We start from the raw sequence: 14,493 nt of genomic DNA on the forward strand, positions 1-14,493 counted from the left end.
TGAAAGTGGTGCACACAAATAATTTACAACGCTGATCAGAACAATCTTTATTTTTATATACACACAAATGCACACCAATACTAAACTGTGTGGACTCTGAACCAATCTTAATACAAAAAGTAAAAGGTATATTTTACACCTTTCTTCAAAAGGAGGAGAACAATTTTAAAAATGCACCCACCAATGCAGAACAAAAAAATAATAATTTGGAGAACCCTATATGCACAAGGTTATTTTCAGGTCAGAATACAAATGTTACCACTATTTCACAGGATTTCATAAATCATTTAAACAAACATTGACAAAGATGTGTTCTGTAAATCGGCACACACTGTGATGCTTTAAAAAAAAAAAAAAAAAAAAAGCCAACCGTCAGTATAGACTTCCAGCCCATCTTACCATATTTATTTAGTACCAATAGACAATTGTCCCCCCTCCCCCAGTCTCACCTTCACAGAACTCAGTGTAGGGATGCCAGCTTGTAAAAAGCAGGACTGGAGCAGCAGCGTTCTCCTCAATTGCCACTTTTGGCTTAAATTAGTAAGTTGGACTAGCATCCTTCAGCTCATGACAGTCCAATATCCAGAATCTCATTGCATTATTCTCCCGTGGTGAACTCTTTCCTGGGTTGATACTGTTACGCACACTGAAGACGTAGTGTACGTACACACACAGGGTTGGGGTCTCAGTGCCTGCTCTCTGCTGACGGAGAGCGCGTTATAGACCTGGAGCGGCGACGCTCAGGGGAGTGTGGGGAGCCGGAGTGGGCTCGGGAGCTGCGTTTCACCTCCTTGTCCCGGGCGGGGGAGCGGCTGGCAGAGCGGGAGCGACTGCGGGACCGGGAACGGCTGTAGGACTTGCGGCTGCGGCTCCTGGAGCGGCTCCTGGAACGGGAGCGGGAACGGGAGCGCGAGGAGCTGCGGGAACGAGATCGACTCCTCGACCTGGACGAGAGAGAGAGACAGAGACAGAGAGAGAGAGAGAGAGAGAGAGAGAGAGACAGAGACAGAGAGAGAGAGAGAGAGAGAGAGAGAGAGAGAGAGAGAGAGAGAAAGGCATGATAACAAGGCAATGCAGACAGTGACAGTAAAATAGCAATTGAGAAATTCTACATTTGGTGACAATTTACAGAGCTTATGGAAATGTTACAGCATCAAAAGGCCTTTATTATTTGATGAATTATAATGGGGATCAGGCACCACTGAAAATAGGATTCATCTAAATAGAATCAATCTCAAAAAAGGATGCTTTACAACCTTATGCCATTAGTTTTAGGTTTGAAATCAGGAAATGTAATGGTAAACAAGAGTAACACCTAATTTAACTCCCACATTTGTATGCTGTGAAATGTATTAAAATCATTTCACTTTTCATGTTCGGATATTCGCTCAATTTAAATGTTTGTTTTTCATAAGTAATAAAAGCCATTATATTGCTCTGAACACAGGCAGAGACAATACGTAACACGTTGAAGTAAAAAAATATCCCAGGAGTAAATAAGTTGTGTAGGACTTCCTTTACTCCAGTGAATTAACTACAAAAACAAAAGGATGCCAGAAATAGCAATTCAAGTTCCCGAAATAGTACACGACGTTGACCCTGCATTTTATTTATTTTTTTCATTGCTTGCCATTGCCGTTTCTTCACAGTAAACAGTGGCCATTGACACGTTATCATAAAGTAACAACCTTTTTGTAGCTGAACAAGCAAACAAACTGAAATTTAACTTTAAACACTTGATAAAACAAACATGGAAATGGCGTTATAAAGTGGAAAAATCCTCACCGTTTTGTTCTCGTTTATTACATTCCACATAACAGAAGGTTGCAACAAAAAATATATTACATATACAGTCTATATAAAAATCACTACACAACATTTCCAGCACGTTGGGCACTGTTTAAGCAAGGCATTTCACAATGGCGTGCTTGCCTTTTTTCTGTCCCATGAGTGTCTGACTCGCTCTAAAGCAGCACAATACGTTTTTGACTCAGATGGCTTTCCATAGAGATCACTATGCGTGCGCACGCATACTCTGGTTTGTTTACTTTTTGCTGTTTACTTTTAAATAGAGGCTCAAGAGCTGCTGTGTTGATCCTGTGTTTTGTTTTTTAATTATATATATATATATATATATATATATATATATATATATATATATATATATATATAAAATCATCTTACATATCACACAGAGCTCTTTTTAATTTGCCATTTTTTAAACTATCGCGCAAATTCTGGCGAGACGGCAAATAAGTGCAAGGTATTTGTCATTTCTAGCGAATACAAACATCAGATTTTTATATCCGAACATGTCAAAAAATATTTGTTTGAATATTCAGATATTTGTCCCAGCACTATAAAATCATCTATACAAGCTACTGAAAAAGTCAAGGTTAGACAACATGTTCGATTGCAGCCTTACCTCCTTCTAATCGCTTCTGTCAGTTTGATTTTCCTTCCATTGATCTCCTTACCAGACAGCTTATCAAGGGCGTTTCTGACATCACTGGAAGAAGCAAACTCAACCACCCTGGAGCAAAGACAAAGAAAACAGTTACACACTGCAACTGCCAAGAAAATACAATTCCACGGCTAGAAGAGACAGCTTGTTGGAAATCATGTATCCTCAGTAATGTGCCTCCCCCCTCAGTCAAGCAGTCTCAGACACAAAATAGGATTAAAGAGTATCCTACTGTATGCTAGCAACGTTCAGTTTAGCAATAGCTTTGTTTTACATTGACAGACTGCTATTTTAACAATGGCTAATGCAACACCTCAGTTCTAATACTGGGCAAGCATGCACTTATTTTCAGAGCAAGGGAAAACCTACCCTTCATTTAGTTTTGGTCTGTGAGCATCAGCAAAAGTAACCTCTCCAGCTTGTCTCATGAAATCTTTCAGATCCTACACACAAGATCAGGACAGTTAGGGAAAAGTCAGTTCAAAAACAACAAAATATTGCATTATACAGTTTAACTAGGCATAACTACTGAAAAGAGAAGTGTTAGGTGTGTTACAAATCCTGCATCTATCTGAGTTGGATGAAAGGGGGGTCCAAGAATCACCCAGTCTACCTTGATCTCACACATCCTTTTTTATTTCTATAACAATCTTGATACGGCAAAGCATGAATGGAGAGCACTAAAGTCATCTACTACTTTGTACCGCTGTCACAGAGAATTGGTAGACTGGGAAAAAAGTAGATCTCACCTTTAGCATGCATGCACGAATTTAAAAGGGAGGGTTCATTGGGAATTCAATGAACACTGCAGAACCAAAACACCATTAGTTATTTTTCAAAAACAGAAAGAGGTACAGACAGCATTTTTGTATAAAATGGGATTTTGGTCATCTCATCTAGCTAGGCAAGTTAGTTATTTCACGGTTTTCATCTTCCATAGATCGATCACACTGACAAATATGCTTTTTTCATTCTTTAACTCAATAAATAAAGTAAACTGCAATTTATCATTAAAATGATATTTTAATATTGATGCATTGTTAAATATTTGTATCTATTAAATAAGGTTTTTTTTTTTTTTTAAATCACCAAAAAAAGAAGTTGAGCACACAAAGAGAAGTCTAGAGAAGCCATGATAATCTGCATCAGAACAAAAACAGTAACGCTTTGACCCTTCATCAGAGCAACCTTACACTCCCCATTTCTAATGAGCAAGACCGGGCAACATGCAAGTCAATCTACATTTAGCTTTGAGCAGTTAACATTAGATAAGCACGCAATATAGTTAGCTCAATACTCATAGTTCAGTGCTAAAACACCAAAATGCTATACAACTTGTAAAAGGTTTCAGATCAAAATCTTCACCAAGATCTCCAAGCAACACCTCGTAACTATCACTAATACAGTCACTCTCAAATTGCTAAAGCATGTCAGGATTCCAACTGATTAACATGGTTTTCAATCAATATTAAAATAAACACGCAAAAAACTTAAATACCAGTGGTACTATAAAGTTAGATGCAATTCATCTCTGAAACCCCAAAATATAGTACAACTTACAGAACAGGTTTAAGGTCGAAACCTTCATTCAGTCCTTTATGTTTTAAAGATGTCAAATGTATACATCCAGAAGCTTGGTAAAGAGCAGGAAAGCACTGCACTGTGTAAAAGCTCAGAGAGGTATAGTACAGTATATATAAATTACATAGTCAAACCATGGTAAACTATGAAACGCATAGCAAACCATATAAAAATCATAGGAAAGCTACTAAATTACTGTGCTAATATACCGTGGCAATCTTTCAAAAGATAAACTTAAGGTGCTATGTGTTACAATTTAGATGTGCAATAGATATGCGATTGAAATCAATAGCACATTATTACTAGCATGACAAATTTATACCCTTTAAAAACTAAATAAACATTCCTCTCATACTGTGGAAGTTGGCATCTGATTTTCTGCAGGCTGTGCTTCCTCAAATCGTTATTACTTTTTCCAAGGTCAACTAATAATAAAAGGGATGAAAAGTACTTGCATTTCATTTGAACGCATGCTTTTAAAAAAAAAATCTAAGAGAACAAGCACATTGGAATGTCATACAAAACACAATTAAATATGCTTTCAACATTCATATAGCCCATATTACAACTTCAAATAATTTAAATATTACAAAATGAAAAAATAATTCCCAGTCAACCGTATTGAGAATGACTTCCACAAGTATGAAGGAGCTCAAACATCCAGGCCAGTCAATACATAACAATGCACATACCTAGTACAATGGGAAGTACATTTAGTGCACGGGTGCAATGAGCCATGGCATTAACATGCATACAAGTAACAGAACTCAGGCGTTTACAGTACTACACAACTTACAAGTTTATTTTTAGTTAAATGTCCTTATGAAAGCACTGCAGTGAATGAATAAATTACAGTACAGACTCTGTGTAAATGTCCTTTCTCTTCAGTAAACCTGTAATGAAGATTCAGATGCACAGGTGGGTCTCAATTCACAGGAACTTTATTCCATGGTTTATTAGTTAACATTAAGGTAGTTTATTACTATGGTCCTGCACTTGCTGCTGCTACTCTTGCTTGCACCGTCTAATTTAATGACTTAAATAGCAAAAGTTAACAAATGTACATTATCCAGAATTAACTTGAACAAAAATAATAAACTTCACACAATAATACAGTTTCACACACAAATCAAACATTGTCGATTGTTTCGCATTCAAAAAAGACGCTTTGAAAGTTCAGCTTGTTATCCTGAATAACAAGTTTTTCTCCTTGTTATCCTGAGTACCAGCAATAAGTGTCAGTGTCGAGTTACGAGTAAAGCGTGGTGACAATTAAAAAAAAAAAAAAAAAAAAATGACAGGATGCATGTATTTTACAAGGAGAAAATTCGAGACCAAGACTGTCTGTCGAATGAAGCGAAGGTGTCAAGTTATCCACCCGTCAAGTTAACCAAGGGTGACTGTAAACTGAAGTTTTCAGCATGCACACCACTAAACCAATGCATATTACACTTCTACTTCAGAGAAATCATGCATTGATCTCCAAAGAATTGCCAATAGGGTCCCCTTGTTGAATATTACCATGGAAACTAGACACTGGGAATGGAGCATTTTGTAGAACCTTGGAAAGGTAAAATATTAAATAAAACAAACGCAAATAGCTATGATTAAATGGATGTAGTAAAGTGCAGTTTCTGACATTGCTCATTAAACAAATATGCAATATATGTACAACCAAAATAACAAAGTGCACAGTTGAACCCAGAGGTCTCACAATGCACTCTGCTTTTTATGATTGTTTCCACTCTTTTGAAAGTTTTCACCAAGTTTTCTTTGTTGTGCTACGAAACTGTGGTGCATTTACCACAAGCAGGTGGCAAGGAAAATAAAACGATTAAATGAGCACAATAAAGAAGATATATTCAACACATATTATAGGAATTAATGTAACCGTGTCACATTAAAAGTGTTTTAACTATAAACTGAAAAGAACTTAAAGCATCTCCATGACAGACATATAAAATGCTTCCACATAGTGCTCACCCTGTCTGCATTCTGCAGTTTAATACTTTTTACAATTTTATCTAAGCAATATTAAAACAAAACCAGCAATTATCCACAAATCGATACAGACTGGGTGATAAAAAGTCTTGATAGCAAAGCGACTCGGCGAAACCTCCCTTTCAATTCAGAAACCTGAGCATGCGCAGTAAAGGTAAGATCTACTTTTTATATTCTTGGACCCTCCTAGGAAGTTCAGTGCACATTAAACATGCACCTGGAAACCAGCTAAATGTATATGTCCATCTCCATGTGTGGAGTGGTATTCTGCTTCTCACAGGGCAATATACAGAAAGTACATTTAAGAATGGAAAGCTTACAGTAAATAGTTTACGTTACCTTCCTTTACACATCCCTACTCAAGCAGTGAACTGCTCTTAGCCCCCAGTTTACCATCATGTCAGGGAAGGCGCTCCACTGGCTCTTTTCCACCCCTTCTATTAAAAGGCACTGCCCACATGACATGTCGGCTCTGCAGCTGATGGAGGCAGACCATTTGCTAACACCTTGGGTGTGCCGTTTGGACCAAGGCACTGTGTCTCCTAAAAAAACATCTCGCACCTCAAATTTTCCTGTGGGACCACCTGGAACCAACTCGCACCACTCGGGGAAGGATGGGAGCCTCTCAAATTAACGAATCGACCTCAATACACCACCAACTCTCTCTCGCTCTGTCGCTTGCTCGCTCGCAGCAAAGGGAACCAGGCCAGCGACTTTACAGCATAGGACCCAGCAAACGCTCAAACGATCTGCAGGTCACCCCAAGTGAACTAGGTGTAGTAGGAGCACAGACTGGCTTCTATGAACCAGGCTCAACCCAGAGAGACCGACACTGAGGGACTTAACTCCACGCCCAAAGGCACTCTCTTCCATACGACACACAAGACAGGCTGGCAAATAAAGGGGTTAACACTTGGTTAAAATAGAGAAGACAAGAAAAAAAAAAAAGTAAAATTAAATTAAAATGTTGATAAACTAGAATTCTAAGTTAGGCTCAACACTTAACCCCTAAGTAAAACTGAATGGCTAGTTGGCTTGAAATAGTTTAAACTGTTTGAAATAAAACTGGAAAACAAACGTTAAATGTTTAAATGATTTTGCTGGTGCCCATTTAGCTTTTATGCTATAAATGGGAGAACAGAGACCTTACCGGATCCCCAGCATTTTCTACCAGTTCCTGTAGAATTAAAGTCTAATGGAGCATAGAATATATATTTTAACTTTCATTGCTTGTTAAAATAGACTATTATCTCCTAGCCTACTGGGGTTCACTTTTGAGGATTCTGTTCTCTTTTAAAACCCTTGTAGGCAAATGCTAAGGCTGAACTGTAAGCAACTGATTTGGAACTCACCTGCCAGCTGACTCTGGAAGACAAGTTCTCCACAATGAGCCTGTTTTCAGTGCGAACTGGAGGGGGATTCCTAGAAGGATAGCGATGCAGCGGTCACAATGCAGTTAAACACTCTTATCACTGCCTTTCCACAAAGCATAGAGGTAACCCAATAAAACTAACACTGTGCAAGATTAAAAATCAATCTTGGTTTCTTCACCCAATTTCAGACTATACAGCAGTGAAAGAGACATTTAGTTATTCAGTTGTTTTAAAAACTCACCTTTACTGGTACAATTTGATCTGTGAAATGCATGCATACTGTACCGTAACGTAGCGTGTGGTCAAACAGCAAGCTGGATACACAAAGGCTTGACGGCACTGTTAATAAAAGCTCTTGGCTTACCTCCTGCCGTCACGTGATCTCCTGCTGTAGCGGTCAGGGAAGCGGCCAGGCCCCCCTCTTCCTCGGCCTCCTCGAAGCCGGGCTCGTGCATGCTCAATCGTAACTCTGCACAAAACAACACCACACAGGTCAAGTTATGTTTGCCTACAACACTCAAAGTGCTGCCAAAAAACTAAAACAAACGTCCAAAATAAATCTGGATTAATTTCAATTAGATTATAACATCTTATTTTTTTCAAAGAAATACAAAAAACTAGGGGTGCACCAAATCTGTAGCCTATCGGTATGGCAAGAATTTAATGAGTTTTTGCGCTTTACTAGTAACGCAAGAACAGTTTTCCTTGCAGTACTGTGTAACATGCTGTGGCAGGGACAGGGTTAATGACTCTACCAGCAACCACAGGTGTGGCCACTCTCCAGTTAGTGCAGATTGGTGCAAATTGGGGAGGGGCAACCTGCATACAAGCAGGCAGAAATCCTGTGTGTTTTTTTTAATCTGTGTGCTGCCATATTGTTTATAAAGTTCAGTGAAGGCTCTGCCCAGCCTGGACAGTTTGTGGTATTTTGTTTAACCTTTTATTTTGGCCCTTGCACCTTTTTGTTTTATGTGTTATTTTGTTTATTAAATGAGCGCTTTAGCACTTACACTGCAGCTTCCGAGTCTTTCTTGCCGTGACCCTGCTACACATGGGATCAACCTGCACTAAATAAGTCTCAAAAGAGCAGGGTTTGGAATTCTTTTTAAATATCTGAAGACAACAGGATAGATCAGCTGTGTGCTGAAGAACAGACGACGCTACATTAAATCCATCTATGAACCGAGTAGAATTATTATTCGAATTTTTTTTAATGTTTAGATTGAATCCTAAATAACATTGATGGTTTAAGTTATATTAATATTATTAATTATACAATGTACTTCAATGACCTTTTGTTCATCTTGTTTAATCTGCATTGGTTGCGGGGGTATTCTGGTCATTGGTTGCGGGGGTATTCTGTGGCATTTTGAAGCAGAAATTGATTACAGTGCCGTCTTTTGTTAAGTAACAAATTCAAGTTTGATGGAATTTTGTAACTGGAAATGTATTATTTTTTTGGTCAAGTTATAACAATTTTGTGCTGTATTTAAGCAGTGTGCTTAAAATAAGAATTTAAGTTGTTATAGTTGACATTGCGTAGGCTAGATTTGTTTTACTACTGTACAGTATAGGTTATAAAAGTTATAGAAGTTATAAGCAATGTTTGACAGCAAGTGGCTACAAAAGTTAATGTCACATTATATTTTTCTACAGAAGTGCAAACACAAAATGTTTTTATGTGACTATTGTAATGAATGCATATGGTCTGTAACTGTCCATTGTAGCAAATAGTGCAACGTTCACACTAGGTATAATATCGCCATTATATTGAGGTATAGATAGGTTTGTGGTCCGAGGACGGCCCTTATAATAACCAGGGGGAATATGTAATGATCCCTTTTATATTAATACTAGCTCTGCACCTTTAAGGGTTGGGGCTCTTGAGACTGACGTCAAGCTCAACCTCCCAACGGAGGAGATGCATTGTGGGCGAGTGTGTGTGTGTAATGAAGAGAGCTGAACAAGTAGGTCATGGCGGTTAACAGTTGTGCAGGGATATCTGAGCTGGTACTGAAAACACAACAGTGAACTTTTAGGATACCATTTATACATTGACTATCTGTGGCTTGTGTATCCGATTGTGAGGACGGAGTAACAAAGTATGTTATTGAAAAGTATGGACCTCAGTGTATTGTGTTAAGTACCCTTTCCCACAACGTTACTCCGGCAGAAACCAACATTACACTGTTGTAAAAAAATGTATAAAATTGCTGTCAAGCACACAGTATAATACCAAGTTATTATTTATTCATACCTGTTCAGTTTTATCATAAATACAATAAGAATTATAGCTGTTCATTTAACGTCTATAATTATAAAAGAGTTTAAAATATAGGCCGTATGTCTTGTTCCTGTAGATTACAATAGCTTACCTGCATATTATCGGTATTGGCCGAAATGGGCAGCTAATCCTCGGCTATCAGTGTCAGCCGAGAAAATCTTAAATCGGTGCACCCCTACAAAAAAAACCCATGTCACTTACCTCTCATTGCATAGCTCCTTTCCATCCAGTTCATAAACAGCATCTTCAGCATCTCTGGGGTCTTCAAACTCCTGTAACAGTGAAATCGTACATTTACAGGTAAAGGTCTTTTCACACCAAGTGTGTCCCGTCACAGCATCCGGTGTATTCCGACACCGTTAAGTTGCTTTCACACCAAAGGCATCAATCAATCTGAAGCTGCCACTGAACACAACATTTCCTTAAAGTACAGATTTACATGTTTGCATCCTTCAGCTGTAATAGCAGTACTATTTTATAATTAATAGTGATATGTATTTTGCAGAAATGGGAAAATGTTATAAATAGAGTAAGAATTCTACATTTCATTAGTGGCTGAGTGGTGTTATCTTTCCCACGCTGTAGAGCAGTCTTTCTTTACCGTACTTCTTCGCTGTTGAAAGTGAAGTGCCTTCATATGACACCCAGACACTAACAGCAATGACTATCTTTAAAATGATTTAACAAATTGTTCGATCACTTCCTACCTGCTGCTGATCGACTGTTGAAATCCCAAATGCAGCTCGTATGTTACTGTAACCCCCAGCTGGGATCTTCATAAACAGCTCTTGCCAATTTATTTTTGAACCCAAAAAGTAGAGTTGCAACCTTTATAAAATAATGATTAATTAATATTTATACTTTATTACTTGCAACTTTCCCCCCCCCACAATACAAGGTACCTCATTGTATCTTTCTAACATTTATTCCCCTGGTCCCACCCCAAGTAGTCTGTTGAAAATAAATGCACATTTTCTCCAAAATGAAACCTTGCTCAAAAAGTCTGACACTTGACATTTTTGTAAACTGTTGATAAACGAAACGTTTATCTGCTTTGTCTCCCCCACCCCCCTCTATCTTCCTAAAACCTATTTCTGTAGGTGCCTGCCTCTGTGATGTGACCTTTCTGCTGTCGGATTTGTTTATTTATTTATTTATTTTTAAAAGGGGAGTCTTGTAGCCTACTCGGAAACAACCATTCACAATCTGCGTCTCCTTATTGAGGGGACAAAAGTTAATTTTGAACACGGTAATGAAAACAATGATTTGCCACATTGAGGTATATTTTTCATAAATATATTTGTTTAATAAGTAAACGTACATGGACGCCTACAGACACTGAAGCAGTCTATTTCAGACGCAGTGTGTTTTACACTACGCGGCCGGTGAGAAAGCATCCATAAGATGCCCAGTATGCAACATGCTTGGTGTGAAAGGGCCTTAACCCTTTGTGGTCTTTCCCATCTGTTGTCCTCTTGTTAGCATGAAAACATCCATTTAAAAGCTTGGGGTAAATAAGACATGTCCTGCTACAGTAGATTTCTTCAATATATTTTCAAAATGTCAGATTAAATTAGTTTATTTCAGTTCAGCTATGTTGATACAGCCATGTGCAAACAGCTGTAAAAACTCTGGCTGTCACAGCTGGGATGTGCATGACAGACAGACAGATATCCACTGAATGGATCAGGACCCAGCCCCAAATGCTCTTCTGTAGTAAGTCAGCTGCAACTGCAAGAAGGGGTGCTGTACAAGAGGAAGATGCTCCAGTCACAAACATGTACTGCCATGCCCAGGTGGCTGAGGATGCATGGAATGCAACAGCATCTTTAAAATGGTTCTAGCTAATGGAAACATTCCATACATCTTGCCCTTCATACTCCAGTAATCTCACATGTGCAGTGTTGAAAATGTAGAACCTTCTTATAAAATGGTATCTGGTACCAAACCAGGTTCAAGAGCGCTCTCTTTGCATGCCTTGGTATGTAGTCACCTTAACTGCGGAGTGGTATTTCCATCCCTTCAAATGCCTTTAACTAACCAGCTGCTTCCCCTAAAGCAAATGGCAGTGCACACAAGCAAGACTCAAGGAATAATTAGCTATCCCCTTTTAGACTGACAGTGATGAAACAATGGATACAAACGGTCTGTGCTGAAACTGCAGCACTGCATAGGAACATGTGAACTTCGTACAATAGGCATTTTTGTGAGCAGCACAGAGCACATTTGATCCTGTCTATACTAATTAATGTTAGCTTCTGTCCATTTTAATATCATTGTATTTCTTTACAATAAAACGTACCACAAAGCCGTAACCTCTTTTCAGGTCGATGTCGCGGATCCTCCCGTAGCCCTTGAAGAATCTCTCCACGTCCTTCTCGCGGGCGGAGGGGTTCAAACGGCCAACAAACACACGGCAGCCACTCATCTCGTCAGTGTGTGCGTTTTAATAATTCGCTGGACCTTGTAAACCACTTTCTGAAATCATGAAAAGTGACATAAGTTCTAGCAATAGCTGGGCAATTTTATCTAGGGGCAGTACATACTTGGCAACGTATCTGTATACATGTATTGAATCATATTTGGTTTCAAATTATTTTTTTTACAAAATCCCATAAATTCATCCTTGCTGACTACGCGCAGATATGAAACTAAGCACCAAACACATCCGTAGTTTAAAACAAATCTCTATTCATTAAACGTCTACTACACCGTATAATTCTTATTAATCTGCTTTATTTTAAATAGGAAACGCATGGAGTGGGTGGATATGCAGCCAACCCGGCCCATCCCCCCCCCCAAAATGACCTACTTTCATTTGCTTGGGAGCTGCAGTTCAATATGGATTTGCGGAAAAATATCAAACCAAGATTGAGTTTTGTTTTTTCTTGGCCTATTTAACTGAAAAAGAAAGAAAGAAAACGGCTGCGCTTACAGGGCCGTCGACCACGGCCTCGTCTAACCCCTGACTGTGCTCCCCACTGCAGGAACCAAACAACCGACTGAAAACTGAACCTGTACCTGCGGAGCGACAATCACCGGTGCAAAGCATTTCACCAGGAGTACTTTCAACAAATAAAACACGGCAAAAAACACATACTAAAATAAAACGGCGACTGAAAAACAAACCCAGTGCATCCTGGCACTTCTCCAGTGTATGTGGTAAATTAAATACGAATGTGCTACAGTGGAGCCGTCTGTATATATGGCCAACAGAATTTTAAAATATTTGACTACCACGCAAGACAGCCATAGCCATATTAAACAAACAAGGTTTGTTTTTTGGTAGTACATGTGTTTACGCTTTCGACGCAAACTAGGCCCATTTTTTGTTCAATTTGTTACGTGTTCATTATACATGTACTTATTTATCCTGGTCATTAGAACCAATCTATGTATTTCTGCAATGTGAGTGAATTCTGCTGTTGTATACTGAAGTATAATCTGTTTATAAATCACTTGCTTTTGTAAATTGTAAATTACTTGCTTTTGGCTAACAATGATTTTAGTTTCTCTTCACTAAACGCTCGAAGCATTTAATTACACGTATAATCAGGAATATTAGGCACATTATTATTTATTTATTTATTTATTTATTGCGGTATTCTTTCAGACTCACCTTTACTTTTGCAGCTCGATGTTAGCGCACCTCTTCGGACAATAGCACCTCGACAAAATGGAAGCTCTTCAGTAATGTCACCTCCTCTTTCACACCATTGGCTGAAAGCGTCACACGTCATCAGTCCCGCCCATACACTCTTTTGTGCTTACATTATTATTGTTATTGTTATATAAGGGTCCTGCGGCGTTCCAAAATGAGCACTCGGTGCGCCCAACATGGGGAGTAAGTGAATTTGATCCGTTTACTTGGACTAACGTTAGTACAATTGTTAATCCCAATTGCAGTGTACCAAAAGTCGATTAGATCACTGGGATCATCAACTAGATAGATATTAAGATAGATCACGTTTAGTACGGATTGCAGCGTGCTCACCGGACCACGCGGTGACAAAACATATCCCCATGACGTGCATTTAATTAGTTCTGTGCAGTTAATGAACCGCTTTTAAAACATCGATGTCACATTTTTCTCAATGGGAAAATGCAATATGAAGTGTTTGGCAATATATATATATATATATATATATATATATATATATATATATATATATATATATATATATCCTTTTGTTTATTACATTATAATACATGATCTGAAAGATGTGTATATTAAAAAGTGCGTTTATTGTTTTCACTGATTATAAAATAACAAGTGATCTGCTAGCAGTACAGTTCAATTGGCGGGTTAGTGTGTAAGACTAAAATGTACTTTGAAATCAGCCACGTGAGGTCCATTGGCAGAACGTTCATCGGAGTGATGGGAGGGGGCTTTGAGCCAATGGCGTGAAAGAGGAGGTGACATGACCAAAGCAGTGACATTTTGTCGAGGTTAGGTCAGTGGTAAATATCGAGCTGCAAGGGCGAATGCAAATAACAACGTGGCTGACATTCCTGGTTATACGTGCGATTAAATGCACGTGATTTGTAAACAGATTATACTGATAGTATAACTAATAACACTCCATAATTCACTTGGCAGAAAATGCCAAGATTAGTTCCAATGATCAGGATAAATAAGTATTAATTGCACGTAGCAAATGGGCCTATTTTGCAAAGAAATGTGAACACCCGTGCACTACCAATAAAACAAAACGTTGTTCGTTCTGGCTATAGCCGTTGTCTTGGTAACCAAATATTTTACAATTCTGTTGCAACAGCTCTACTTGACA

At 38.5% G+C, this 14,493-nt stretch overlaps 1 protein-coding gene across 3 annotated transcripts; it reads right to left on the bottom strand.

The window, feature by feature from the left end:
* Positions 1-32: 32 nt before the first annotated feature.
* On the bottom strand, positions 33-13,432 carry srsf5b (serine and arginine rich splicing factor 5b). Of its 3 annotated transcripts, none has more exons than XM_034037379.3 (8): positions 13,323-13,431; positions 12,006-12,181; positions 9,905-9,975; positions 7,784-7,888; positions 7,399-7,468; positions 2,834-2,907; positions 2,426-2,533; positions 33-944 (listed from the first exon to the last, which is right to left on the bottom strand). In XM_034037379.3, the coding sequence occupies exons 2-8, from the start codon at positions 12,129-12,131 to the stop codon at positions 686-688; spliced, it is 813 nt and encodes a 270-aa protein (XP_033893270.1). In that variant the 5' UTR covers positions 12,132-12,181; positions 13,323-13,431; the 3' UTR covers positions 33-685. The 3 variants fall into 3 exon arrangements, 2 of the variants coding, with proteins under 2 accessions (XP_033893270.1, XP_033893271.1); XM_034037380.2 differs by lacking the exon at positions 13,323-13,431 and adding an exon at positions 10,411-10,531 and having other exon boundaries at positions 12,006-12,142; XR_009307368.1 differs by lacking the exon at positions 33-944 and adding an exon at positions 6,608-6,936 and having other exon boundaries at positions 2,470-2,533; positions 13,323-13,432.
* Between the last annotated feature and the right edge of the window lie 1,061 nt (positions 13,433-14,493).

Source organism: Acipenser ruthenus, chromosome 15 (assembly GCF_902713425.1).
Source record: "Acipenser ruthenus chromosome 15, fAciRut3.2 maternal haplotype, whole genome shotgun sequence".
Classification (NCBI taxonomy): Eukaryota; Metazoa; Chordata; class Actinopteri; order Acipenseriformes; family Acipenseridae; genus Acipenser; species Acipenser ruthenus.

Coding starts and splice junctions, on each gene's coding strand:
- srsf5b (XM_034037379.3), bottom strand. CDS start 12,131: ATGAGTGGCTGCCGTGTGTTTGTTGGCCGTTTGAACCCCTCCGCCCGC. Junction 7,469..7,783: donor AGATCACGTGACGGCAGGAG/GTAAGCCAAGAG, acceptor CTATCCTTCTAG/GAATCCCCCTCCAGTTCGCA. Junction 2,908..7,398: donor CTTCCAGAGTCAGCTGGCAG/GTGAGTTCCAAA, acceptor TCTTGTGTGTAG/GATCTGAAAGATTTCATGAG.